Raw genomic sequence first — 26,722 nt, forward strand, 5'->3', positions numbered from 1 at the left:
AGCAGCAGCTAATTAAACAAAGTGTGTGCGTGTGGGATGGGGGTGGGTTAACTTTGAGTGCATTGATATGTGCATCACATGACATTTACTGAGCTCTTGGAGTTTGAATGCAAAAACCATTGTAGTGGATCACTGCGTAGATGTGCTTGGGACAAGGCTAATTAAGGAGCTTTTATTTAATGATGAATAACATTAACATATTTGTTTAAAATGTATTTTGCAGGGCCCCTTTGATGTGGCCAGGAAAGTTTTTGTTATTGGAGAGGAGACCTCTCGCATGTCTCTTATTGACAAATTGGACCTGTTTTTCCATGATTACTCTCTAGCCCCGCTGTTTGTCCAAGAGAACTACATACACGTGAAACCAGCTGCTGCTGGGTATGTTAAGATTATTTTTAACAGGGCCTAGATGACAGTGTATCCGAATGAAAGAGAATATATTTATTGGTGATAATGTGGACAATCTCTTCCTAGGGACAACATGAAGAAACATTTGATGTTACTAAGCAAAGCAGCTGACAGTATATGTGATGGTGACTTAGTTGATCGACAAATTCGCAGCAGACAAAACTGGAGTCTTCTACCTACGCAGGTTATCGCCTTCCTTAGTTTCTAGTGCATAAGAGTGAATGTCTTGGAATGTATCCTGCTTCGTTGTGTTAAATTGTGGACACAGAACATAGGCGGTCTTGTGTTATGTATCATAAGACACAAGTGCAATTTTTAGTGATAAATACAATTTTTGTCCATTTATGTACTGCTTGCCTTCAAGCAAGGTGACAGATTATGGGCTGTTGAATTGAGCAATTTCCAGAGTACATGAGCAAAACAGTATTGCTAATGTAGTTCTCTAAAGTTTTTTGTGCACTTACATTTACAGTCACAATGTGGCAGACCTGCAATATCTGAATTATTGTTAATATTTTGAGGGTAAGTGATTGTTGGGTAGCTGGTATAGTAGGTATTTTGTAAGAAATAGTTTTCTGCCATGTGTAGACTAGTAACTAACTACACAGTTTTGGATAGGCTCTAGAATATATTTTTTAAACTGAAAATGGGTCTTGTATTAGTACTCCTGAAAATGACAGTGGACAAAGCAGGGAAACCAGAGTTATTCTGCAGTGGTTGACTACCATCTTCTCCATTCTAGTACAATTGCCTTAAGAACTGTTCTGTATTTTGTGTGTATATGTGTACTATGTTGGAAAACCAAGATGTCCTTCAGAGCTTCACTGTCTTAAAGCTACCTATGTTTACTTCCATTTTTTAGGCCATTTACTCAAGTGTCCTACCTGGGGAGTTAATGAGAGGTTACATGAACCAATTCCCAAACTTTCCAAGCTGGCTGGGGAAATTTTCATCTACAGGAAAGCATGACCGAATCACTCAAGAACTGTCGTTGCACATGAGCCTCAGGTAATACCGATAACTTTTAAAGTCCCTTGATAGTGGGGTATATTAGGAGCCCATACTGCCTAGTGAGCAATACAAGACTTGAAACTTACTTTCCTAAAGAAGGGGGGCAGGGGAAGTGTGTGCACTCCTGACATGTGCAGGAGAGTTATAACTATATCTATATATATCTTTATATATCTCCCCACACAACCCACTCGACACATACACCCCTACCCCCATATAACTGCGATATTTCCTAATTATCACTGCTACAAATCTAATTACAAGCCTTGTCCAGAAACATCATAAAAACTGTCCTATTTAAAACCTTAAAGATTCTTAACTCCAGACTTCAACTGCACGTCAGTTATTCATAGTTCCACTCTGAGTTTCAACACAGATCCCAGGTAAAGGTCTTTCCCAACCCTTCTGCTTGAGATATTTTTAACTAGAGATTCTGCGGAATGAACCTAAGACCACCTACATGCCAAGCATGGTTCCTCTCCAGCTTCAGAAAGACTGAACGCTTCCCCCCACTCCCTTTTTATAGAACACATGCAAGCAAGAGAGCGGTAAATCTGGAGTATTTGTCATACCTCCGCGATGCCATTGTGAGACCTTTGACTTGCCTGGGAACAGAAGGGGTGCAAGATGCTGTAGTGTTCATGGATTCTTATTACTTGATGAAGGAAGATGTTGAAAATATAATGGAAGTAACCAGCTGGGGAGGCAAGCCTAGTGCATTCTCTAAACTGGATTCCAAGGTAAGATGCTTTTATGCAGATTACTAGCTACCAAACATGTATTTTTCTTGTAAAAAGCCAGCAAAACTGAGAAGCAATTAAAAAAAATATATATATATATCCCACTTTGCTCCTTATGGACAGCTAAGTAGCTGAAGTAGATGCATTGCAGGAAACTCTGCTAGTTGTGATCTAAGAAGTGTATTTTTCAGAATAGGCTTTTGTGGGGCATTTTAAAAGAAGTGGTTTTATTTATTTAGTATGTTTGTATCTGTATTACTTTAAATTAGGTTAGTAGTGGCAGCTGTACTGATGAGCTGGAGAGGGTGGAGAATGAGCAGCAGCTGAATCTCCTATCTGCCTTCCCACCCCGCCCATTCCCTTCTCTCAAGGGAACTGTAGTAGTTTATTTTGGATGCAACTGGGTGAATGACCAGCTTGTGCGGCTTGAGACAAACGGCACATGAGAGGGAGGGGAGGGAAGCTGTTGCTCATTTTCTGACAACACCCCCCTAGTTCATCAGTACTGTCCACCACTGGCTTATAGTAGCATAGATGGGGCTTGTAAGCATCCCCATTAAATTGTGCTGCTCTAGACTTCAGAGGTGGGTCAGATGTCATAAGAACATTCTTTGGGCTTGAGTGAAAGAGGCAGTGAAGTTAACAAGAAGGTGGTGGTAGCAGAAAGGTGCAAAGGGAGTTAATAACAGATTAGACCGTGTGTTGCTTCTTGCATGGCAGCTATATTTTGAGGTCTCAGCTGGAGGCAGAGAACTTTCAAAAGTAAAGGGCTAGTTACTTGAGGCTTCTATGGAAAATGAGAGTCATTGCAGAGGCTTCTGGGGAGAAATGATCATCAGGATCATTATCCTGTCTGGAGAAGTAGTTGTATTAGTCTTTTAAGGTGTGATGCAGGACTGTTTTGCTACTGCAGATTCATTGGGGCATAAGCTTCTGCGGGTAGAGCCTACTTTGCCCAGCTGGCCTCTAACCCATGGAAGCTTACACTACTGTATGTGCATGACTGTCCCAGATTTCTGGGACACACAAAAGGAAGGCTGACACTATTTCTATGGGTTCTCTTCCCTTTTCTGCAAAATGTATCCCTCCCCCTCCTGTATTTTCTTGAATGGAGACCATGGTTCCTGGATGAATCCTTTCTAATACCCAGTTTTCAAACATTCTTTTGAAAGGTTTCCACCTCAGTGTATCTATTGTGGAACCTCTGTGCATTTGCAAAGGATTCTGAGGCACAATGTAGGTCACATTACCTCTCCGTTACCTCATATGAACTCAGTTCTGCCTGGAACATACCCACCACTCTCCTGCATTTGCACATTGCTGGAAAAAGCTCTTTTGAGAAGCTTGTTTGCCATTAATTGATCTTGTTGAAGAACTCTGGATAAGCTTCCACGGAACTCCAGTGTGTCCCAAAACACAGTATGAATAGTACTGCTCACTGTTAATGGCCAAAAGACTGAAATTTTGGTCACACTAAGTTTCTTTCACTCTGTACAGGTTAAATCAGCTTTCACACGAGCCTACAACAAAGAGACACATCTTACGCCATATTCATTACAAATGATAAAGAAGTCAAAACGGCGAGCAGGATCTTCACTGGATACAGAACTGAATGAAGGACTGGAAACTATTGAAGACAAATCAGATAACGAGCAAGATACTATTGAAAATGATGCAATGATTAAGGTAACATTTCAGCTGTCCATTCAGTTCAACTCAAAGGGGGTGAAAATTGAAAGTGAGGTGCTGATCTACTCAGTACTTGCAATATTTGTTAGTTAACAGATATAGGTGAACTGATTACTTTGAAATTTTGAGCAAAAGATTTGAGACCCTTTGTATAAAATGAAAAATTCAAAAATAAAGATGGGTTTGCAGTAGGTGACTGGTACATAGCTGAATTGCAGGTTTAGACCCTGATATTGTAACACTTTTACTTCATTGCATTGGTGATTGAGCTTTTCTTGTAATATTTGATTCATTATGAGTGCTTCTGGAATGACTCCTTTGAACCATACACATGGAAAACTGCATGAAATTAAAGATTTCAGAGTGGGAAATAGCAGGAATTGAATATTCTGGAAGTGAACCTTTTCTGAATGAAGTTGCAATGCATACAGATATTTCCATGTTCTTTTACTCCCATGCAAACAGACATTTATAAAGGAACCAGATTTGAGCATTCATTAGTAAATTGTTCAGGATTTAAACTACACAATTAACTTTTGTTTGAAAACTAGCATGGAATAACTTTAAACATTCCCTACCATTTCCCTTCTTAAAAAAAAAAAAGGTGTCCACGATGGCTAACAATCATGGAAACAGTAAACAAGAAAAAAAATTATTAAAACAAATCAGAGCAAAAATATAGGAGACTTCTTTTCATGTCCTATTTCTTTCTGAAGAAATGTTGCCATGCTATATAGTTTTCTAACATATAGAGGGCCATGATGGAGTTGTGGATAAGTACTTGAGCTACCCAAAGGTTACTGATTAAAACTCATTTTGGTTTGAAGTTATATTCCATCCTGATGGGTGCTTTCTAAATGTTTCCTTGAGCATGTGCTCAACTCGTGCCTGTGGCTTCCAGCGGCATCTGGTGGGCCACTGTGCGAAACAGGATGCTGGACTAGATGGGTCTCCTTTGGCCTGATCCAGCAGGGCTGTTCTTATGAGAGCAAAGAGGTCAACAATGGAAGTCTTGCCATTTACAGACCCCCACCCGCACCCCAAGTTCTTGCAATTGCAGTTCCAACATGTATTTAAAAGCCTACATTTTGTTTCTCTGCAGAAGAAGATCAAGGCTGTGAAGCAACCCAGACCAGAAAGAAATGAAGAGAAGAAAAAGGGAAAAGCAAATAAAAAGTCAAAATGAATAGTTCAGTATTGACCAGTATTAACACTGACCAGCTATGCAAACTTTACAGTAATGGGACTTTTATGCTGAGATATAGCTGAAAGGACAAAATGAATGGGTGCAAAAAGCTCTTAGATGTGATGTGACTACTTTATTACTATTGTACAAAAACAAACACTTGCTGTACTATGTTGAAATGAGACAAACTACAATGTATGTTTGATTTTGTGTAAATGTGAGTGGAGGGTTGGCATCATCTGGAAGAATGCACTGACTTTTTGCATGTATTCTATATTTCAGCTTTGCAGAAATCTGATCTTTTTTACAATAGCCATTATGTTGTCAGACCTTGTATATAGCATATAATGGACAAACCTTACATTGGATATTTCTTCTGTACATTATAAAGTGCAGCAAATGTGTAAAGTTGCAATAAAATTAGTTTCATATTTTAGTTTTTTTTCACTTGAACCACACAGTGTTGTAGAAACTCATTTTTCATAGCCTTCCATGTGGCAGCCCAACACTAAAGTGTTATTCACAAACAGTATTGTATAGTGCAGCTTCTTAAGTGCACTGCAGTACGCAGCTGCTTTCTCCATTTCAGATTGGCAAAGTTTCCTGTTGATGTAGGAATAATGCAGAGAAGTCAGTACAATGCTTTGTGCATTTTGATTGTACCAGAGTTGCACAGCAGTTGGTATTAGCTGCAGAATCCAGCAGTCCCAGGAGTGTGGTTTTGTTTAGCCCTTCATGGCTGCAAATGTGGGTTTATATGGCAGGGCTTACTGCATTTTCACACTGTGCAGCCTACCCCATCCCAGACCCTTCCTCCTGCTGTCTGAAACTGAAAAGGGCAGCATTCGCTCTCCTGTATACATGATCTTAGTCCCTATCCCAGGCCTACAAAAATCTTGCAGAAGGAAGAATTTCCTTCTTGCTAGGAAATGGTACTGCTGCTAGCAATAGGCTGAATGATGTATATTTTGGCATAAGTTCTGAACTGCACACCGACTTCCTGACTCATTTAAAGAACACCATCTTCCCTGCCATATTAGGCAATATCACTTGTGGGTGTCAGAGGATCAAAACTGCAAGTCCAAATTCTGAAATGTTATCTAGGAGTCAGTGGCTTGAACTTTAGCATTCAAATTTTATTGGAAACAGATAAGGTCACAGTACAAAATCTCTATAAAAGATATTTACAGGTTCACAATTAGAACATATTCAATTACAAAAGAACGTCAAGGTTAGTACCAACTGGGCTTAAAATCTAGACAATTCCACTGTTGCAGCACTTGTGTGGCCAACATCTGAAAAAAAGCAAAGTTTAAAAGTAGTTTCCTTGTATCATACAATATAGCTTATTGTTATACACCACCCAGAGCCTTTGGATGGATAGAGCAGTATAGAAATGTAAGAAATAAACTCATAGCTAAAAACATGAAATAATGGATCAAATTGTTTTAGGAACTTCCATCTTCAAGACTTTGCAAAAATGGGAGTTAATTTTTAAACAAAGTCATGTGCTCTATAAGACTTTGATCATATATCCAAAACCACAAGTTCATATTTGACTAAAGAGTGTGTACAGTGCTGAACCTGCCATGCTGCCTACTGTAGTACAGTTGTCATCTTCTGTTTTCAAGCGATCACTATCCTTTTTGTGCTTTTGATTAGGCATGTCCCTGAAGTGTACTATCCAGAAGTTTCTCCTTTTCCCCCCATGTTCTATTCTTCTTTACCCACATCTGTGCAAGAAGCTCAGAGCTTATGATAGGCTTGTGTCTGTTCTGCATCATTCTGATGCTCAAATTCTAATTCAGTGGTGATTATCCAGGAATGAAGCAACCTAATGGCGCAGCGGGAAAATGCATGTCTAACAAGCAGAAGGCTGCTGGTTCAAATCCCTGCTGGTACTATATCGGGCAGCAGTGATATAGGAAGATGCTGAAAGGCATCATCTCACACAGCATGGGAGGGGACAATGGTAAACCCCTCCTGTATGCTACCAAAAGAAAACCACAGGGCTCTGTGGGCACTAGGAGTCGAAATCAACAGGATGGCACACCTTACCTTTATCCAGGCGTGGGTTACTCCTCCCACTTGCTTCAGAGGCAGAGCTAAATGACTAGTTTATTTCAGTAGGCATTTGCTTCCCCTAGTTCCAGTTTGGTCTCCTTCAGGACAACAGCCTTTCACAGGGTCCCAGCTCTGGCTTGTGTGGGTGTGTGTGAGGAGTTTGCGTTTATGTTATGGGCCAGCCCATCCAACTGCCTCATCCATTTCAACCCACAAGTGAACAGAACCATGAACTTTGGGGGAGCAGATTGTGGAAGATAGATGAGCTGAAAAAGCTGACAATTGTTACAAATGTTGATCTGACTGGTTTTTCTGCCTCAGGCCATCCGGCCTACCTCTTTGGATTGTGTATTGCCTTTTGAGATATTTATTTTTAGTAATCCTGGCTGAATTGATAACTCCCAACTCTTCTCCCCTCCCCCCCCCCACAAAAAAAAAAAATTACCTAAAGACTATCTGAACTGACACAAAAAGAAACATGCCAGAGACATGATAGAAAGCAGTTAAGCCAACACTGGATTCACACTTTGAGGAATGATATAAATCTTTCACCTGATTCTTCTTTACAAGCATATCTCTTGAACTTCCGAACTGGTTCCATTTGAAGTGTGTTTGGTTCGAACTTGGACTGGCACCCCTTTATTGGGGGTTGGTTCAGTTAGAGTGCAAACTAGCCTGGTTCAAATCAAACCGGTTCTGCACATCCCTACTGTGGATCACTACAATACGTCTCTGAAGCTAACATGACTCTCAGATATATTTTTGTGAAACTGTGGACTTCAGGGGGAACCCTGCTCAAGCAACAATGCAGCAATAGTCTGGAACTTGCATGACGGCAGCGACACAATACTAGTCCAGCCATCTAGAATTGTTTTATAAAATTCATTAACCATGAATGGGTGCCAATGCATTATTAAGCAAATTCAGCAATTTCAAAGTCGTAATTAATATTTTTCTGGTAATAAGAAGCATGTGAGATGGTACATATGATCTGGATAGTGGTTCCAGACATCCATAAGGACTGGGTTCTGCAACTGTGCAGACCACACTTCGGACAGAATTCTCTAGCTTCTCATGACACCCAACCACCGGCAGCGCATGACTGCAGTACCTTTAAACGGCAGTTAGGCGTCTCGTTTCCTCAGTTTCTTGTTGACCACTTAAGCAATCACATCTTCGGAAACTATTGCTCCTCAGAAACGATTATTGGATATCTACGACTGGCATGGACTGACTAACCTTTTCGGACAACCCTTGGACTGACGAACTAATAGTTAAAAAAAAGAAAGAAAGACTCGGAACTGACGATGGACTTCTCTGGTGAACGACTCAAAACAGACATGGACATATCTTTGGTAAAATCCCCCCGCCCCTTAATTTGACTGATTTGGCTTTCCTATGAGTTCCAACAAGGAGAAGCCAAGAGAAAAAACCACCTTCAAAAGGTGCCACGATTGTCGCGGGAAAATCCCTTCCACAGACGGGCATGAACTTTGCTTATTATGTTTAGGAGAGGCCCATAATATTTTGAGTTGCAAAGCACAGACTATCTTTATTAACACCGCCCCCCACCCCACGCACAATATTTCAGTTCAGCTACTTGAAAAATGTTTGATACACAGTGCAGGAAATTAATATGGTGGAGGTGTTTAACTATATAAGTAGGTCAAACAACATGCCAAATCAGATAATAATCTAGGGCCTCAGGAAAGTCTGTATAGCAATTTAGCAGTATAGCAATGAGAAACATGAAAAAATATGCAAATGAAGGGAAGTTTGCATGGGAAAGTTTTCAAAAGATTTTCCAATTCAAAAATTTCCAGAAAACACACATCTCTGCAAGAAAGGCAAGCATCCCAGGTAGAGAACAGCCTCCCAAGTTTGTTCTGGCTGCAAAGAGGGACATTATTCCCAGGTTATTTCTGACAAGAGAGCATCTTCCTTTTTGTCACCAGCAGAACCAGCAGAATATAAATGGGGATGCCTGGTTTCTGTCAGTTCCCAAATAGCCAGTAGTTGACATGGTGTGCAGCTGACCTGGGACTTCAAAAGACTTTAAAACAGTAACTGCGAAAGGTGTATTACCAGAGGCTTCCCCCTTGTCTCAAATGGGGAAACTTCCAGAAGTGCAGCTTCTACAATCCCTGCAACAAAACAGCATCAGGGCTGCCTTTGAAGTCTGCAGCAGCCCCAGGGCAGACCATTGCAGGGGTGGCAGACTGCACATCATGTCAGCCAGTGTCTCATTTGAGTTTGCTAACTGAATAATTGGAAAGTAATGAACTCAAAAGGGAAGCTTAAAGCCAAGACCCACTACAGGAGAGAATCTCCTTTCAGTCCTGAAGGGTTAGTTTTAAGGAGCAAGATCATTCAGTTGTGCAGAGCAGTAGATAATCACAGAATGGGCAGAAGCCATGGTATGTTGGAGAGTCATTACTCTAGCTCTCAACAGTATTCCTGCAGGCATGTTGAGGCATGGCAAGTGTGGCCAAATGCCCTAGAAGTCCCATTTTGGTTGAAGCTGAGGCAGCTGAAAACCTTGTAACAGGTGATGAATAGGAGACTTCACATCTCAAACACATCTGATCAGATTAGGTTTTCTCATGAGGAAACAAAAGAGTCACAGAATTTTCTTCTGGGAGTTTCAACCCCCCCCCCAACAGAAGGGAAGGTTGGGCTGTCTGAAGAGATTGTTCTGAATGTTTATAAACTGCTTTCCCCTGATATACCAGTAAAGGCATTTCCAGCTGTTTCTCTAGAGCAGGGCTGCTCAACTTTGGCCATCCAGCTGTTTTTGGACTACAACTCCCATAATCCCCAGCAACAGCAGTCAATAGCCAGGGATTATGGGAACTGTAGGCCAACATCAGCAGGAGGGCCAAAGTTGAGCAGCCCTGCAGAGCCTCTAAGCAGGTTGCATCTCTTCAAAAACTGTCTCTGACAAACAAGGGAGAGCCCAGGGAATATTTGCAGTGGAAGCAGTAAATTCACTTGTCAGCACTCCTCTAAATTTCAACAAACTATAAAGGTAAAGCATGCCATCAATTTTGACTCCTGGTGCCCAAAAAGCCCTGTGGTTTTCTTCTGGTAGAATACAGGAGGGGTTTACCATTGCCTCCTCCTGCACAGTATGAGATGATGCCTTTCAGCATCTTCCTATATAGGTGTTTCCCATAGTCTGGGAAACATACCAGCGGGGATTCAAACTGGCAACCTTCTACTTATTAGTCAAGCATTTCCCCGCTCTGCCATTTAAGGTGACTGTAGCCATTAAAAAAAAACCAAAAAAAAAAAACCCCTCAGGAATTAAGGGAACTTCTAAGGGTGCCCCTAATGGACAGTCCTGTAGCTGTAAATCTTGCCCAGAACTAGCACTATAATTCCAAAAACTGGGGATGAGACTAAAGAAATGAACATATCCAGCTATGCAGTCATAGCCCCACCTCTGAAGCGAATGGGAGGAACCACCACTGGATAACCTCCATCCCTTGAAGGGAATGCTCTAACATGTTTATTTTATACATACCAGTGGCAGCTTGCTTAAAGATCCCTACCATACCACTTTATGAAGGATAATAGTTTGATGAATACAGATTTAAATGTGTAAAGGTTTGATGAGGAGACCACTGAATAGGACAAAAGCTGTCTAGAATAAAACACCTATCTTCCTAACAGTCACTGCCAGAGAAACCAGGTCAGCTGGATGGTTTGTTATCTTCAAAATAATTAGGAGAAATATTAAATTCTGGTCTATTGATCTTAATTTCTTTTTAAAGTGTGACTGATTTTAAAAGATGAAAACATCTTCCGTATGCTGCCATTAAGATCTGGAAATAATCGTCAATGCTGAAACACTTACCTGACTCAAATTATTGCTCTACTTCAGGCTTGAGGTATGGTGTGTAGTCAGCTATTTTCTTAAGGCTGACAATGTTCACTTTTTCTGAGCACATGGGACATGTACTTTCATTCTGTAATAAGCTGTTAGAAGAGAACACACATTTTCCTAACTTGCATAATTTATACAGATTGCAGAACTCACTTAGCCCTGATTCCGTCCGATCCCTTGGTGGTTCCATGGTGAAAATGCCCCTGCTTATTTTACTCTGGCCCATCATTAAATTATTCAGGTTAGTGCTTTACACACAGATAATTTTTGGCCCTTTGGCTCAACAGAATGAGGATTCCTATTTGTCCAGGAACTGTAAAGCTGGGAGCAACATTGGCAGTGTACAAGGCTACATGTCCAGGTATTGGTCCTGATTTTTCCAAATATGACTAGGTCCTGACTAGTATGTTCCAAGTATGACTAGTTTGCCATATGAATATGGCAAATAGCAATAGCAATAGCACTTACATTTATATACCGCTCTATAGCCGAAGCTCTCTAAGCGGTTTACAATGATTTAGCATATTGCCCCCAACATTCTGGGTACTCATTTTACCGACCTCGGAAGGATGGAAGGCTGAGTCAACCTTGAGCCCCTGGTCAGGATCGAACTTGTAACCTTCTGGTTACAGGGCGGCAGTTTTACCACTGCGCCACCAGGGGCTCGTTTACAGGAATAGCTTGCACTTCTTCATATGAAAATGGTAATACATAAACACACCCCTTTGCAGATCAGTGTCCTAGATGTATGCCAGCATCAGGGGTGTGTGTGAGACTCCCCCATGAGGCCATGTGAAGCAATGGCTTTATGCCGTGTGGGCCCCTGCTGTGCCGCACCGCACCGCAGGCATCACTCCACCTGCCCTTGTTCCTGCTGCCCTTGTTCCTCCTCCCTGGCTCTGCTTCTTGAGCTGGAACCCAGCATTGCCACTGCTCCTCTTCCCCTGTGGCAGTGCACTTTGTCCTCTGTAGCAAGAAGGCCTGCATCCAGCTTCACCGGGTAGTCTGTTTCACCACCACTGCTGCTTCAGCTCTCTCTTCTGCTGAGCACCTCATCTGTCTGCTTTGCTTGGTGCTGGAGGGAAGACAGCATGAGCTGGAGCTGGTGGCAGCGAGATGCAGACGGGCCAGCAAAGCTGGATGCTACAGCAAGCAGGGTGCCAGCCAGAGGACAGAACATGCTGACAGGATCAGTGCTGTGTTCCAACCCCTGGGGCGGGGTGGTGAGTCAGGTGCGGAGGCCAGTGAGATGGGGGGACAGGGTGGTGTCAGTGCTGGGCTTGCCCAGAGGGTGGGGCCAGCAAGGGTGATGCATTTTCCTTTAAAAAAATAATTACACCACCTGATATGTAAATCGCTAGGCAGTGTACAAATCCCAACTTTAAAATCACAGGTTAAAATACATAAAACACGATTAAAACCAATATTAAACAAATTATTAAAATTATAATTAAAAGCTTGTGAGAACAGGAAAGTCTTGAGGGTCTTCCTGAAAACAAACAGAGGAGGAGATGCTCTTATTTCAGCAGGGAGCACATTCCAAAGCCCTGGGGCAGCCACAGAGAAATAAGTTGATGCATTGCAACGCATCTCAAGCAGCAACAGGCTATGAGCTGCCTCCGGTCAGCAGACAGTGAGCGGGGGCTAGAGCACAAGAATGGCACCCACTGCAGCTTGTTTGCTAGGCTAAAACAGAGCAAGTTTTGTCACCTCAAATTGATACTACAAGTAGGACTGTGCAGAATGCTCAACTTCAAGGTTAAAAGTTCCTTCAGGGGAAGGGCAGAAGTAACTGCCCACCTGCTGCCTGCCGAAATGCTTGTGTGTGTGTGTGAATGTTCAACTTTTTCCAAAGCTGTCTTTAGTTATGTATTCCTCTAGGTGGCTGCTGGTGGCTACAATTTCTTTCCTTTTCCTAGAGTTATCCAGCAAATCAGGGATCATGTCGTGAATTGTGTCACGATATTATGTAAGCACTCCAGTTTGGCTGCATGTCAACTTCAGAGGGCAAACTAAGTTGGGTAATGTGTCTGGACGGATCACATGGGTTAACATTGGTAAAAACATTGCTCCACACATCCCCCCAGGTCATGGGGGAGGAATCATCTACAGCTCACTGTGATCAGTTTGCCTGTCACTTTGCAGATAAAGTCGCTCGCATCCGTGCTGACCTGGACTCCAGAGTTTTGGCAGTTCCGGCAGACGTGCCTTTGGTACAACCTGGTCCCGTTGTGTTGGATTCTTTTCAGTTGGTGCAGCCTGAGGATGCGGGCAACATCGTGCGCTCTTGACCCTTGCCCTTCATGGCTAATAAAAGCTGCCAGGGAGGGGACAGGCAGATGGTTGGAGGTGATCATTAATGCTTCATTAAGGGAGGGCAGGATGCCATCATGCCTCAAGGAGGCGGTGGTAAGACCACTATTAAAAAAGCCCTCCCTTGATTCCTCCAACCTGGACAACTATAGATCTGTATCTAACCAGCCCTTTTTGGGAAAGGTGATAGAGCGTGTGGTGGCATCCCAGCTGCAGAGGGTCTTGGATGATACAGATTATCTGGACCCTTTTCAATCTGGCTTCCGCTCCAGGTATGGGACTGAGACTGCCTTGGTCACTCTAGTGGATGACCTATGCCAGGAACTAGACGGGGGAGTGCGTCCCTGTTGGTTCTGCTGGACCTCTCGGCGGCCTTCGATACCATCGACCATGGTATCCTTCTGGGCCGCCTCTCGAGTATGGGAATCGGAGGTACTGCGTTGCAGTGGTTCCGGTCCTTTCTTGAGGGGAGGGTCCAGAAGGTGGTGCTGGGGGACTACTGCTCGGCCCCAAGGCTGTTGGCCTGTGGGGTCCCGCAGGGTTCTGTCTTGTCCCCCATGCTGTTTAACATCTACATGAAGCTGCTGGGAGAGGACATCCGGGGACTTGGACTGAGTTGTCAGCAATATGCGGATGACACTCAGCTCTATCTCTCCTTGTCATCTGATCCTAGGGAGGCGGTGGATGTCCTGAATCGGGGGCTGGAGGCCGTGATGGGTTGGATATGAGCTAATAAACTGAAATTGAATCCGGACAAGACAGAGGTACTGTTGGTCAGTAGGAGAGCCAATCGGGATGAGGAGATTTTACCGGTTCTGGATGGGGTTGCACTCCCCTTGAAGGAGCAAGTACGCAGCTTGGGGGTACTACTGGACCCGGCTCTGCTTTTGGAAGCTCAGGTGGAGGCGGTGGCTAGGGGTGCCTTTGCACGGCTTTGGTTAGTGCACCAGCTGCATCCCTTTCTTGAGAAGGCAGATCTGGCCACAGTAACCCATGCCTTAGTCACGTCACAGCTGAATTACTGTAACACGCTCTACGTGGGGCTGCCCTTGAAGAATATCTGGAAACTGCAGCTAGTGCAAAACACGGCAGGTATTGTTTTATCTGGAGCTGCCCGGTGGAAGCACATCACATCCATCCTGAAAGAGCTGCACTGGCTGCCAGTTTGTTTCCGGGTCCAATTCAAGGTGCTGGTTTTGACCTTTAAAGCCCTTAACGATTTAGGCCCGGGGTACTTGAGGGACTGCCTGCTCCCAAGGGTTGCTGCCCGCTTGACAAGGTCATCTGAGGGGGCTCTGCTCCGGGTGCTGACAATGAAGGAGGCTCAGCTGTCGTGCACTCGGGACAAGGCCTTCACTGTTGCTGCTCCCAGACTTTGGAATGCTCTCCCGGTGGCCATTCGCTCCTCGGACTCCATCACAGTTTTTAGAAAGCTTCTTAAATCTTGGCTTTTTATCCAGGCTTTTACATGACTGTTTCTATGTGTTTTTATCCATTTATAGTTTTTATGCATGTATTTTATAGTTTTTAAATTAGATTTGTTTTATATTTTTAGCTTAATGTTTTTACTGTCATCTTATTGTATGTTTTTTAACTTTTGTAAAGCGCCTTTGGGTTGTTTTTAATGAAAGGCGGTATATAAATTCAACAATAAAATAAATAAATAAATAAAACATTTCCCTAACTGTAATGCCCTAAGGAATTTTGTTGTGGTGGTGGTTAAGCCTCTGGCACTGATAGACAAAGCTACCTAAGGTCACAGAGGCACAGGCAGACAAAACTTTTCCTGTCACTGGCTGAGCTTCTCTGATGCTGAAGAGGCACCAGCAGGGGTACAGTCTAAGTGAAGGTAAAGTGTGCTGTCGAGTCCGTGTTGACTCCTGGCTACTACAGAGCCCTGTGGTTGTCTTTGGAAGAACAGAGGAGGGGTTTACCACTGCCAATGCCTGCACAGTATGAGATGGTGCCTTTCAGCATCTTCCTATATCACTGCTGCCCGATATAGGGGAAATACACCAGCGGGGATTTGAACTGGCAACCTCTGGCTCGCTAGTCAAGTCATTTCTCTGCTGTGCCAATAGTACTGAAAGACAAAGCAGGGGCCCAGGAAAGGATGAGGCAGGAGCTCCAAAAAGGTAGCAAGGAGGCCTAGAACAGAAGGGCTGAAAAAAGGTGTGACCTAACGGAATAAAGGAAGAAATCTCAGCAGAAAACTAGGGGAAACAATGCTGGAACTGAGAGGTGTGCATGACTGAACTGCAGAGGTGAGGAAAGCGAGAGTTCACACTTTGATCTGAAACAGATGGACAAATGGTTGGCTGCAGGCTTCTTATATATTGAACTGATCAAGGGCCTGGTTTGCTTTGATGATAAACGGAAAACATCGCTGCAATCTAAATAATATTTCTAAAAATCATGCTGAAAGATTCCGACTTACTTTCTGAATTCTGAATACAGAGAAGGGAAGTCACAGTGGGGACATGCAGTCCAGTCATCTTTGACCATATGTCGTCCCTAGAAGGAATTGAATGATTAAACATGAGGGAAAGCATTTCATATGACGCTTGGTCAGTATATGGTGGGAAAGTGTACTGCCAAGGTCTGTCACAAGCGTCTTGATATCACAGGATACCAAACCTAAATGTGGCAATTATCTTAAAGCAGGAAAACAGATTTTGCACAGTGAAAAAGAAAGGTATGGGGTAGTTGCAGTTTAAAGCAAGCAATTTTGGCTTCAAAAATTTAAAAGATAGGAAAAGTTTCAATCACTTAATTAAAGGTTACACAGAACCTGGTACTTACTGTTGCAATGCAGTATGGGAGGTTGTTTTTACAGCCAGGGCAGAGCAGCTCACATTCAGGCAACAAGAATTCACAGTAGGGACATGGGGTAGTTGGCTCTTCAGTTTCCGATGTGTCAGGTCGTCTATCAGTCAAATGGAAAAAGTCAAGAAACAGGCTGCCAGGTCTTTTTAATAGCACGTGTGTGTGTGTGTGTAGCCTAAATAGGCTTAGTGTGGATTCTAATCATTGTTTTTGCCCATCTGTATGGGTCCTCATGGGGTGCTTGGCGTTGGCACTTGGACCTGTTTTCAACTTTGTTTTCAAGTATGACTAGGTTGCCATACAAATATGGCAAAAGCATATAGGCATCTTCTTGCTCCACATACAGCAGGCCAAAGTAGTTTGGCAATTTATTCATCCCATACTTCAATAAGCATGGGTGAGAGGGATGAGCATCAATGCTTCACATGCACATTACAACACTGTGGAAACAGCTTCAGCATTGGCTTGCAAGAGGTTCCAAAATGCTACGAAATTAATTCTAAGCATTTGTGAGCCAGTTCTGAAAGCAGGGTGCTTGTAAACTGCCTATAATCCACCCTCCTTCCAAGTCAATGGCAATTCAACAAGTGGACCTTGTAATATCTGACTGTGACTATAAAGAACAGGCAGCTTCATTAGCCTCCTCTGACAATATGTGGGGAACACAGCACTTGTGAAATCTTAAGAGTTAAGTGCATGGATCCCTAGTTCAGATCTCTGTTCAGCCATAAATTCCCTAGGTGACCTTAAGCATTCATTAAGCTTAGCCCTGCCCACCCCTCCACAGTACAATGGAGACAGAAATGACTGGCATGATGTGGAGCTGTAGTGCTGTGCCCTGGGGCTGCTGCAGACTAAGGCAGCTCCAATGCTGTTAAGAACAGGTGGTAGCTCGAGCAGTGCTTCGACAATGGGGGAAACTGCAGAAGCACTGCTTGAGGTACCCCGCCTGTTCTGAACAGCATTGGGGCTACCTTAGTCTGCAGCAGCCCCAGGGCACAGCGCTACAGCTCCATACCACTGCACATCATGCCAGCCACTGCACTGCTGTAAAGATAACTGAGAGACTGTTCCTTGGAAAATTACAATATAAATGTTGAGTTGTATTTGTGGGAGTCATAACCATGCTCTGATGCTGCAAGGGAAACTCCTTGTCTTGTGCTACAAATCAATGCACAAACTCTTACGATGAAAAAAAGGGAATGACTGCTCTTGTCTCTGTTTGCAACAGCTAAAGGGATTCTGGATTTGGTGTGTGTGGGGGGGTGAATCTCCTTATCTTGTTCCAGGTGTTGCTTCTGAGAAAAAGGCTGAGAGCCATGGGATATGGGTACTGGGCAGCAGTGAGCAAGGTTACTGCCTTGATAACACATCATTTATACTGGGCAAGTTGCTTGTATCAATCAATTTCCAAACCCCAAATAAGTAAACTAATAGTCACCTGACCATGGTTTCAATCTTCTTTTTATATTTCAAATCAATTTTATTTCGGTACTCTGGTCTCATCAACATTGCAGCGAAACCAAATGCTGACTTTTTCAGCCCTGCTCTATGACATTCAATGACTGTTGAAGTCAGGATGGGAACAATGTCTACAGGTAAAAACAAAATAAATAAGTAGAATAAATTTTGTTGGACTGATGCCCTTCATTTTCAGTTTAGTTATGACTTTCTGGGTTTTACGCAAAGCTGTTAGTTGATTTGTTCTTTCTGGATTGTAGAGAGAACACGTGATAATTACAATAACAAAATCCAACACTAGGTATCATGTAGATATGTATACTTCTAGCAAACTTCCCAAGTATGAATGCTGAGAATACAAGTATTGCCTTGCCGGATAAGACCAAAGACCCACCTACTCCAGTGTAATCTCTAGTAGAGATGTGCATGAACCGGCGTTTGGCCGGTTTGGCAGCAGGGGGATTACCTTTAAGGAGCAGGGAGGGTGCCCATCCTGCATGCCGTATTTCCCCCGTTGGCGCTGTTGCCAAAACCAGTGCCGCAGGGCTGCTGCATACACACGTGTGCCGGCCACTTCTGGTATGACACTGAACAGGGCTGCAAGAAGGTACGCAGCAGGTACGCAGCAGCCTTGCGGCACCCGTTTTGGCAACAGTACCGGCGGGGAAACGCAACAGGGGGAAATGGGTACCCTCCCTGACCCTTAAAGGTCCCCCCTGCAACTGCCGAACCGGTTCATGCACATCCCTAATCTCTAGTACTCCAGCTTAAACAGCTAATCAGATGCCTCAGGTATGTTCACAATCATGAGATGGGGCCCCGATAACAGTAGTTATCTCTTCAATGATCTCTCCAGACCTGGCAGACAAAACCCTGGCAGACATCCAAATTAAGCAACTCATGAGTAGTCCCACTGAAATTAATAGGACAAGTTAGTCATGACCGACTTGTCCCATTAACTCCAGTGGAACTACTCACAGGTGACTTAATCAGATTAAGTTACCTATGAGTAGGTAACTCTAACCCCAACTTCACATATACAATGATGGAGGTGTCCATATCCGTTGAAACCACCCAGGTTTTTATTTCTTTTCATTTGCAAGCTTTCAAACTACAAAATAACTTCAGAGGATATCCAGAGGACAGTATCACAACAAGAAGCAGACAAGCTTTATGCAATGATCAACTGAAGCTCAAAACATCCAGATCTCTCTTAGACTACTGGGTCCAATTCTGGGCCACACATTTTAAGGAGAATGTTTGTAAACTGGAATGGGTTCAGCGGAGGGTAATCAAGATGGCACGGGTTCTGGAAACCAAGTTCTATGAGTAACGGTTGAAGGAGGTGGGTAGCCTGAAGAAAAGACGACTAAGGGGAGATACAACAACCATCTTCAAATATGTGAAGGGCCATCACACAGAAGGAGCAGACTTGTACACTATTACTCCTGAGGGCAGGATTAGAACCAATGGGTTGAAATTATAAAGAAGTAGATTTAGGCTAGAGAAGAACTTCTTAACTATAAGAGCTGTTTGACAGTGGAGCAGTCTGCCCCATGCAATAGTGGGCCCTCCTTTGTTGGAGGGTTTCGAGCAGTGGCTGGATAGCCATCTGCCAGAGATGCTATAGCAGTTTCCTGCAGGGAATTGGGCTAGGAGACTGCCAAAGCCTTTTCCAACTTTAAAATTCTATGATTCTATTACAAAAATCCCCAATTAAACCCATTTAAATTTGCTCATATTTAGCTTTAAAAAGAAGCCTTTATTGGCACTGGCCTCTAGTAAACATTTGAGACCCTACTTCTGAATGTTTTATTTGTTTGATTTCCCCCATTATCTTTACTTTTTAAACAATAATGATGCCTAAAGACTTTTAACTGATTATAATTTAACTGCCATAATTAAATTATACACCTTTTGTTAAGTCTGAATTAATTTTACACATACTTACACACTTTTTTATTTGAAATATCGAAAAAGACAGAAAGAAAAGACCATCCAAATCACAAATCATACCACTGAAGGGTGTACAGAATCTTGCACTCATTCCCATACCGAACAAACAATATTTGTCTAGATACAAATGTACGTTCTTCAACTTTGGCAAGTTTATAATATGCTTGGGGGTGCTTCTGGATCCTTGGAGGCACAGGTAGCAGCGGTGTGAAGAAGTGCCTTTTACCATCTACGGCTGGTATGCCAGCTGCGATCCTACTTGGAGAAGTTGGACCTGACCTCAGTTACTCATGCTTTGGAACATCCAAATTGGACAATTGCAATGTGTGGGTCTGCCCTTGAAGGCAGTTTGGAAGCTTCAGCTGCTGCAGAATGCTGCTGCAAGGATGCTTGTGGGTAAAAGTCGCTTCAAGGGTGTTACACCTATCCTGCAGCAGCTTCATTGGTTACCAGTCCACTTCCGTGCTAGATTCAAGATTCTGGTCTTGATCTTTAAAGCTCTGTAAGGCTTGGGGCTGGGGTACCTGTTGGACTGCATTCGCTCATATGAACCTGTCAGGGCCCTCCGCTCATCTTCTCAGGCCCTGCTCATGGCCTGTCACTAACAGAGATCCGGTTGGCGGGGCTAGAGACAGGGCCTTATCAGTTCTGGCCCCCCGGCTTTGGAATGCCCTCCCTGAAGAACTTCTCTATGCTCCCTCCATGCTCCTTCATTTGATTAATTTTATCTATCTATATATAAAAGGCTTAGGTGGTCTGTGGCAAATGGTGTGTGGCAAGCCCCGCCCACACAGTGCTTTACCAAACAGAGGTAACAGAGCAGGAGAACCGTGGTGTTGGGGCAGTGGGAATTCCATATGCAGATAGGGAAGAGAAGCCTGTGATGGTTAACGTAAATTGAAACGCAGCTGTTACTGGTGTGAAAATATCATAAGATCTGTTAACTCAGAGAGAGAGAGAGGGAGGGAGGGAGGGAGGGAGGGAGGGAAAGATAGAGGGGAAGAGCAAGTGGAGGAGAGAAAGAAGAGAGGGGAAGAGAGAAAGAAGGAAGAGCGAGGGACAGGCCTGGGCCTGTCAGTGGCCTGAGGGGAACAAATGGCCATGGCGGCAGCAGCGAAGGGCCTGGTCAACCGCTGCTACTGCTTAGACTACAGAGGCTATTGGCGGAGGGAGGCAGGCAGGCAAGGGATGGGACCGAGCCTGTCAGTGTCCTGAGGGGAATGAGCAGCCATGGCAGCGGCAGTAATGAGGAAGGACCCGGTCGCCAGTAAGGGTGAGGGTGGGAAGGTCTCTGGGGTTAGGGGGCTGTGGCTTGGCTAACTGGCACTAACAACGCTGCAGCTATAACCTGAAACATCCACACTTAGACATTCTCAGGGGTGAAGGAAATGGAGCAATGCAATGGAGGAGCAACCAAGAGGGATGAGGAGATGAGTGGGGGTGGAAGCAATGAGATGGAGGAGCAGGAGCGCAGCTCAGGTGATGGTGGAGAGAACTCTGAAGTGAGGGGGCTTTGGTAGGGCTGAGGGGAGCAATTAAAAACTACCGCGCAGATACTTTGAGCGGGTTAATTTTATTTTACATTGTATCTATTGTATTGTTGTGAGCCGCCCCAAGCACTGGAGGGGTGGGGTATAAATATTTTAAATAAATAAATAAATTTTAACAAAAATATCATGTTCCAAATATATTTTAACCAATCTAGCCTTCTTGGAAGTGTTGCTTTTTCCATGCTTTTACAATACGTATTCTTGCTGCTGTCAATAGTTACGTGATCATTTCTACATTTGTTTGCAATACTTCTTATCTTATATATCCAAAAAGTATTACCTTGGGATAAACTCCAGTTAAAATATAATTCAAATTCAGTTAAATCCAAAGTAAATTTGAATTATATTTTTATTAACATCTATTGTTTTATTTTTTTTTAAGTGTGGATGTCTAAGGTAGATGGTGATAAACTACTGCAAAATGCTGAAGAGTTCAGATAATATTACATGTTTAGATCTATATTACACACACTTTTAACTGAGGTCAGATATTATTTATTGACTTGCTTGAATTTTTTGCATTCATTTTAATGATTATAATCATAATGAAGCATTAATAATGCCAAATAATATGCCAAATAATATTCATCAAGAATAATGAAGCAAATAGACAAATTCAGGATAGGTCTATCAATAGCCATGGCAACTAAGCGGAAGCTCTATATTCCACAGGCAATTTATCACCAGTCATCAGATGCTAAGAACAATGCAGGATGGGCTTATCTCCAGCCCTTATACACTTCTTCATCCCCCTTCCCTGCAGTAGTCATTTGGTTGCAATCTCATTTTATCCTGTCTTGGTTCCAAAAGTATCAGGTAAGCTCACCAGGGCATCTGGACAACCACAGACGGATCCAGCAAAGTATTTCATGTTTTTAACCAATTCATTTCCCTCTAAATTCCTAACATCAGTTCAGAGCTTAGAATTTTGACAATAAACATTAATATTATTTCTAGAAAACAACTCCAGTGCTAGTGGAAGGAACAGAAGGAAACCATGGGTGGTGAAGAAGGAAAGAAGAGCATCCACAATTTGTAATGAGGCAGAAACAGTTGCTGCTTCAAGATACTGTAATAAACAGTAGAGGGCACAGTATTTGCAGTGGAGATGCAAGTCCTTGACAAAGCTGTGTTTCCATAAAGGAAAAGTGTTCTGGTATGCTGACATTCTCTCTGTGTGTGTGTGTGTGTGTGTGTGTGTGTGTGTGTGTGTGTGTGAGAGAGAGAGAGAGAGAGAGAGAGAGAGAGAGAGAGAGAGAGAGTGCTCTTATGTTGCTAATTTATATTAAGTATTTGGGGCTTTGTCAGTTATTTTCTATTTTACTCTAGACAACAGTATCTAGAGCAAATAATGCTTGACACATCCTGAAGGAAATATCACAAACATCTCCTCAAAGTCTACTACACACATTCGGAAAAATCATCTATACTAGGCAAGATCATCTGTAATAACCTCCCTGCCCCTACATACACACACACACTCAGTATCTCTAGCCAAGAGTTTAGTGCCTTGCCAAGGTCCTCATGCATTCTCAGTAGGTAACACTTACGGGATGGAAACTTGCTGATATTGTTGGCTACACGAATAAGCATACGTGCTCCCTTCATGTGGTCACCACATTTAACATGAATCTGAAAAACAAATGTGAGTTACTCTAAAGGCTAACAGTTGTAATATTTAAGATCTATTCAGATTTATTCACCCCACCCATTACCTGACACCTTCCTGCACTTAGTCTGGAGTTCTAAGCTGGAAGTAGCTTCCTGATCATTCCCCAAACAGAGTCTAGGGATGTGGACTAAATGGATTTTGCATTCTGTTTTGAGCTCAAAACAAAACACAAACAGCCAAAATGTTTAATCAAAAACAGCAGTCGAGCTGCCTGTTTCAACAAAACAAACTTGAAATTTTTCAAGTGTTTTTTGGCTATAGGGAACCATGAGGAAACACGAAACATTGTTTTATGAGTAGTTCCTACAGACACCATAGTGAGTTGTGTGGTAGGGCATGATGGTTACTACCTACCATCCAACCCACAAAAGAAATAGGCAAGCAGGTTATTTTAAACAAATGTTTAACCTTTCCCCAAACCCCCCATAGGATCATGCCCTACCACATAACCTACTCTGGTGTCCCTAGAAGCTATCCATGGGGAACAATGGAGTCTTTCAAGTTTCCCTATTGTTTCCCATGTCTAGAACAAGCTGCACTCACAGACTGCACAGACAAGTTTTGCAATTTGCAATGCATTTTATTTATTTATTTATTTATTCATTCATTCATTCAATTTCTACACCACCCTTCCAAAAATGGCTCAGGGAGGTTTACAGAGAAATAATAAATAAATAAGATGGATGCCTGTCCCCAAAAGGGCTCACAATCTAAAAAGAAACATAAGATAGACACCAGCAACAGTCACTGGAGGTACCATGCTGGGGGTGGATAGGGCCAGTTACTCTCTCCCTGCTCAATAAAGAGAATCACCACATTAAAAGGTGCCTCTTTGACAAGTTAGCAGGGCAATCCTGCCTTGAAAAACATCGCAGAAGCACAAAGTAAAAGGGAATATCCCCCTCCAACACAGAATACACATTTAAAACACAGTCTAAAAATGACCAAAAAAGGATCACTGACCCAGAATCCACTGCCAGCCACAGTGCCTGTATGGCAGTAACATCATTGGTACAAGTTGTTCTCTCACACACAATTATGACACATTACTTCCTAGCATTGCAACAGCTGCCACAGCAGCATCCTTACTGAGCAGCAAGCATAGCCATAAGCTCAACTAGAGCAACTTCAGCCATATTTTGGCTGAGTGAGTACAACTTGCAATCAGTGTTCCCTCTAACAGAGATTCCCAGAAGTTGTTTACTACAACTCCCAGAATACCCAGCCAAAGGCCACTGCTGCAGGGGATGCTGGGAGTTGTAGTCAACAACATCTGGGAATCCCTGTTAGAGGAAACAGTGCTTGCGATCCAGATTGCAGCGCACACCAGAGCAGTGAGTGAAGCACAAGTTAGTCTCAAGGCTAGACATGAGCTCATCACAGCAATCACCAAGGAACAATACAGGGAGAGAGAGCAAGAGAGCACTGCCATTGTCCATTTCTCGCCACAACACCATCTCACAAACAAAACAAACCACAACTCAAGGAAGGCAGGCATCCTAGTTCTGCCTTTGTCAATCTGAGATCCAACAAAACCAGATAGAGCAGCAATCGCACTGCATATTATATTCAGTGCTGAGAAAAGAAAACCACAAAATCAAACCTTCATTTCTCCTCTCCTGAAAGAGGCCTCCAAAATGGCGCTTCAAATGTCAAAATGTTTCAATCAAAATGGGGTTTTCCTGCTCTGAGTTTGAAACAGACCCTTTATTTAAAGGGTGTTCTGCTTTGAATAAAAACATTTTGACATTGAAATGTTCTGTACATCCCTAATAGAGTCTTTTAAAATGAAATTAAAGTTGCCTTATGTAGCTGAACTCACTAATTTATTTGTGCAGACTCTGCACTATTGTTTCCCAACCTTTTTTATCCGGAGGCATACTTAATGTTTTATTTTAAATAAGGCACACTGCCCCCCTCAACACAGACACAGGGTTTTTTTGTTTGTTTGTTTTTATGGGGGCAGCAGCTGCCAAGCCACTGTGTGATATTTCTTTTGAGCCAGCTTTAAAAGTCGGGCATTTAAACTCCCCACTTTTGGAGCCAAGTCACCACATAATGCACTGGAAAGGATACAGTCTTCCTGGTGCATTAAGGAGCTGGATCCAAAAGAAGGGTGTTTAGACCTCTCCCTTTTGGAGCTGACTCAGAGTGAATCAGTGGGAAGCACTGGTTGGGAAGCACTGCTCTACACAACTCCAGATACTTTATTATTCCATCCCAAGGTTCCTCTCCAGCTGTTTTGGCATGCCACATCAAATGTGGCATGTATGTATTCAGCAGACACACACAAACTCATACGTGCGCACACATAAATTCTGAGAGGCTGTCTTTTTTAAATGCAAGAATATTAGTGCTGCGACAAAGAAGAGAGACATTTTTAAATAGTTCCAGAACTATGAACCTTATTAATCTATATCATTCTCAAAGTATAAGGCAGACTGCCCTAAAGAAGCATAGGCAGCTGTTTAGAGAACTTTCTTGGTCTCTCCTATTCTGGGTTTTGTGTGTTTACTTAACAGAGATGAGGAAGCAAAGAGGCAACCTACTCCATTCTGGTCATCAGTGAGAATGTTGAACTGAAAGTAATGAGGGCCACTAGGATAGTCCTTAACCTTTCATGGGACTGAAGAGAATGACTGGCAATAGCCACACTGCTTTTGAGTTTCCTTCTGAGTTAAAAATTGAACACATTAAGATGAGGTGGTTCTTGGATTGTAACATATACAGATAGGAATAATTTACTATATTTAAAACATCATTCACATACAAAGTTACATGCGAGAGGGAGGGGTTCCAGTCTCACCTTCCTCCTGACGAGACTATGTGCAGGTATTCTTCTTACTTGGGACAATATTCAAACATGGGACACCCTACACCCACGCCCAAATGCACATCTTTACAGTGTGAAGTGATAAAATCCAGGAATGATATTGCCACGTAAACTGCTGTCTGTGTAGACTGACAGCAATACCATCCTTTATATAAGTTTACATAATGTTGCATATAGTTGTTCCCATTCATGCAGCCACATTTGCATTACCTTTACTAAAATATAGCTGTGTAGTATCATAAGGTTGGTAGCCATTTCAGAAGGTATTTTAATTTTTTGCGTTTTAAGTTCTGAATACATACTGAAGAGAACATCATGGGCATTTCGATAGTTCCCTGAAAAAAAAAAAATCAAACAGTAATTAGATTTCAGAAAAATACTTTGCACTCCCTTGTTACATTCCAGCTGCCTTTCTATGAGTCATTTTAGGTAAATTTTCTTTGAAACAGATGATTCAACTATTGGGAAAAGGCTCTTATGTGAAAGCTACTTGTCTACTTAAACTGTTAATTTATGTCTTCAGGCACAACTTGTGGATTCTAAAGGATCGCACAACTGCTAAATAAATATAATATATCAACAACTGGGATGCAAATTACCTTTCCAAGAAAAAATCTCTCAGTAGTTAAATGAGGACAGGGGCCATTAAAAGGCAAAATGACATTGCCATATGGGGGTGAGGTATCTTTGTAGTCTCCTGTTTTTGCTTTCTAATACAAATATTTAAGTAACTGAACATGTAGCAAATTTTGAAATCACACTAAAGAAGGTTAGGGGACAGATGGCAATTTTATTCACTTGAAAGTTATAATTTTAACTAGTCCGAGCACAAACTGAATGTAAAATTTGGTTATTGAACTTCCAAAAGTTATAGTCTTAATGTTTCCTCCTCGGTAGCATAACCTTTTAAAAATGAAAGTAAGTGGATGTGTTAGGCCTCTGGTGCCATTTTGATACTCTTCTTCCCTGGCAAGAGGAAAGAGCACTGGTGACAATAATTGCTGCAGAGCAGGGAAGAGATGGGGAGCACAAACCTAGTCCTGAGATGGGGAGTATAAACCTCAGTTCTAGGCTCAGAATTCATAGGCATTGCACTGAAGACATATGATCTCCCTGCTGCCCTC

The 26,722-nt window shown here is 42.7% G+C and overlaps 2 protein-coding genes across 9 annotated transcripts in view; one reads left to right on the top strand and one right to left on the bottom strand.

Moving 5' to 3' along the window:
- Positions 1-5,470, top strand: part of RFC1 (replication factor C subunit 1) — a 90,946-nt gene extending 85,476 nt beyond the window's left edge. For all 5 annotated transcript variants that reach the window (XM_053254057.1, XM_053254056.1, XM_053254059.1 and 2 more), the window contains 6 exons: positions 224-378; positions 475-592; positions 1,271-1,416; positions 1,946-2,159; positions 3,657-3,845; positions 4,951-5,470. In XM_053254057.1, coding sequence (XP_053110032.1) covers positions 224-378; positions 475-592; positions 1,271-1,416; positions 1,946-2,159; positions 3,657-3,845; positions 4,951-5,034 — 906 coding nt within the window. In that variant the 3' untranslated portion in view covers positions 5,035-5,470. The remainder of the gene's footprint in view (positions 1-223; positions 379-474; positions 593-1,270; positions 1,417-1,945; positions 2,160-3,656; positions 3,846-4,950) is intronic.
- A 679-nt stretch (positions 5,471-6,149) lies between these two features.
- Positions 6,150-26,722, bottom strand: part of WDR19 (WD repeat domain 19) — a 105,823-nt gene continuing 85,250 nt past the window's right edge. For all 4 annotated transcript variants that reach the window (XM_053254052.1, XM_053254054.1, XM_053254053.1 and 1 more), the window contains 7 exons: positions 25,809-25,933; positions 22,644-22,725; positions 17,568-17,718; positions 16,103-16,226; positions 15,738-15,814; positions 10,958-11,079; positions 6,150-6,329 (listed from right to left, as the gene is read on the bottom strand). In XM_053254052.1, the coding sequence (XP_053110027.1) occupies positions 10,968-11,079; positions 15,738-15,814; positions 16,103-16,226; positions 17,568-17,718; positions 22,644-22,725; positions 25,809-25,933 (671 nt within the window). In that variant the 3' untranslated portion in view covers positions 6,150-6,329; positions 10,958-10,967. The remainder of the gene's footprint in view (positions 6,330-10,957; positions 11,080-15,737; positions 15,815-16,102; positions 16,227-17,567; positions 17,719-22,643; positions 22,726-25,808; positions 25,934-26,722) is intronic.

The sequence above is a fragment of the Hemicordylus capensis genome, chromosome 5 (genome assembly GCF_027244095.1).
Source record: "Hemicordylus capensis ecotype Gifberg chromosome 5, rHemCap1.1.pri, whole genome shotgun sequence".
NCBI classification, from domain to species: Eukaryota; Metazoa; Chordata; class Lepidosauria; order Squamata; family Cordylidae; genus Hemicordylus; species Hemicordylus capensis.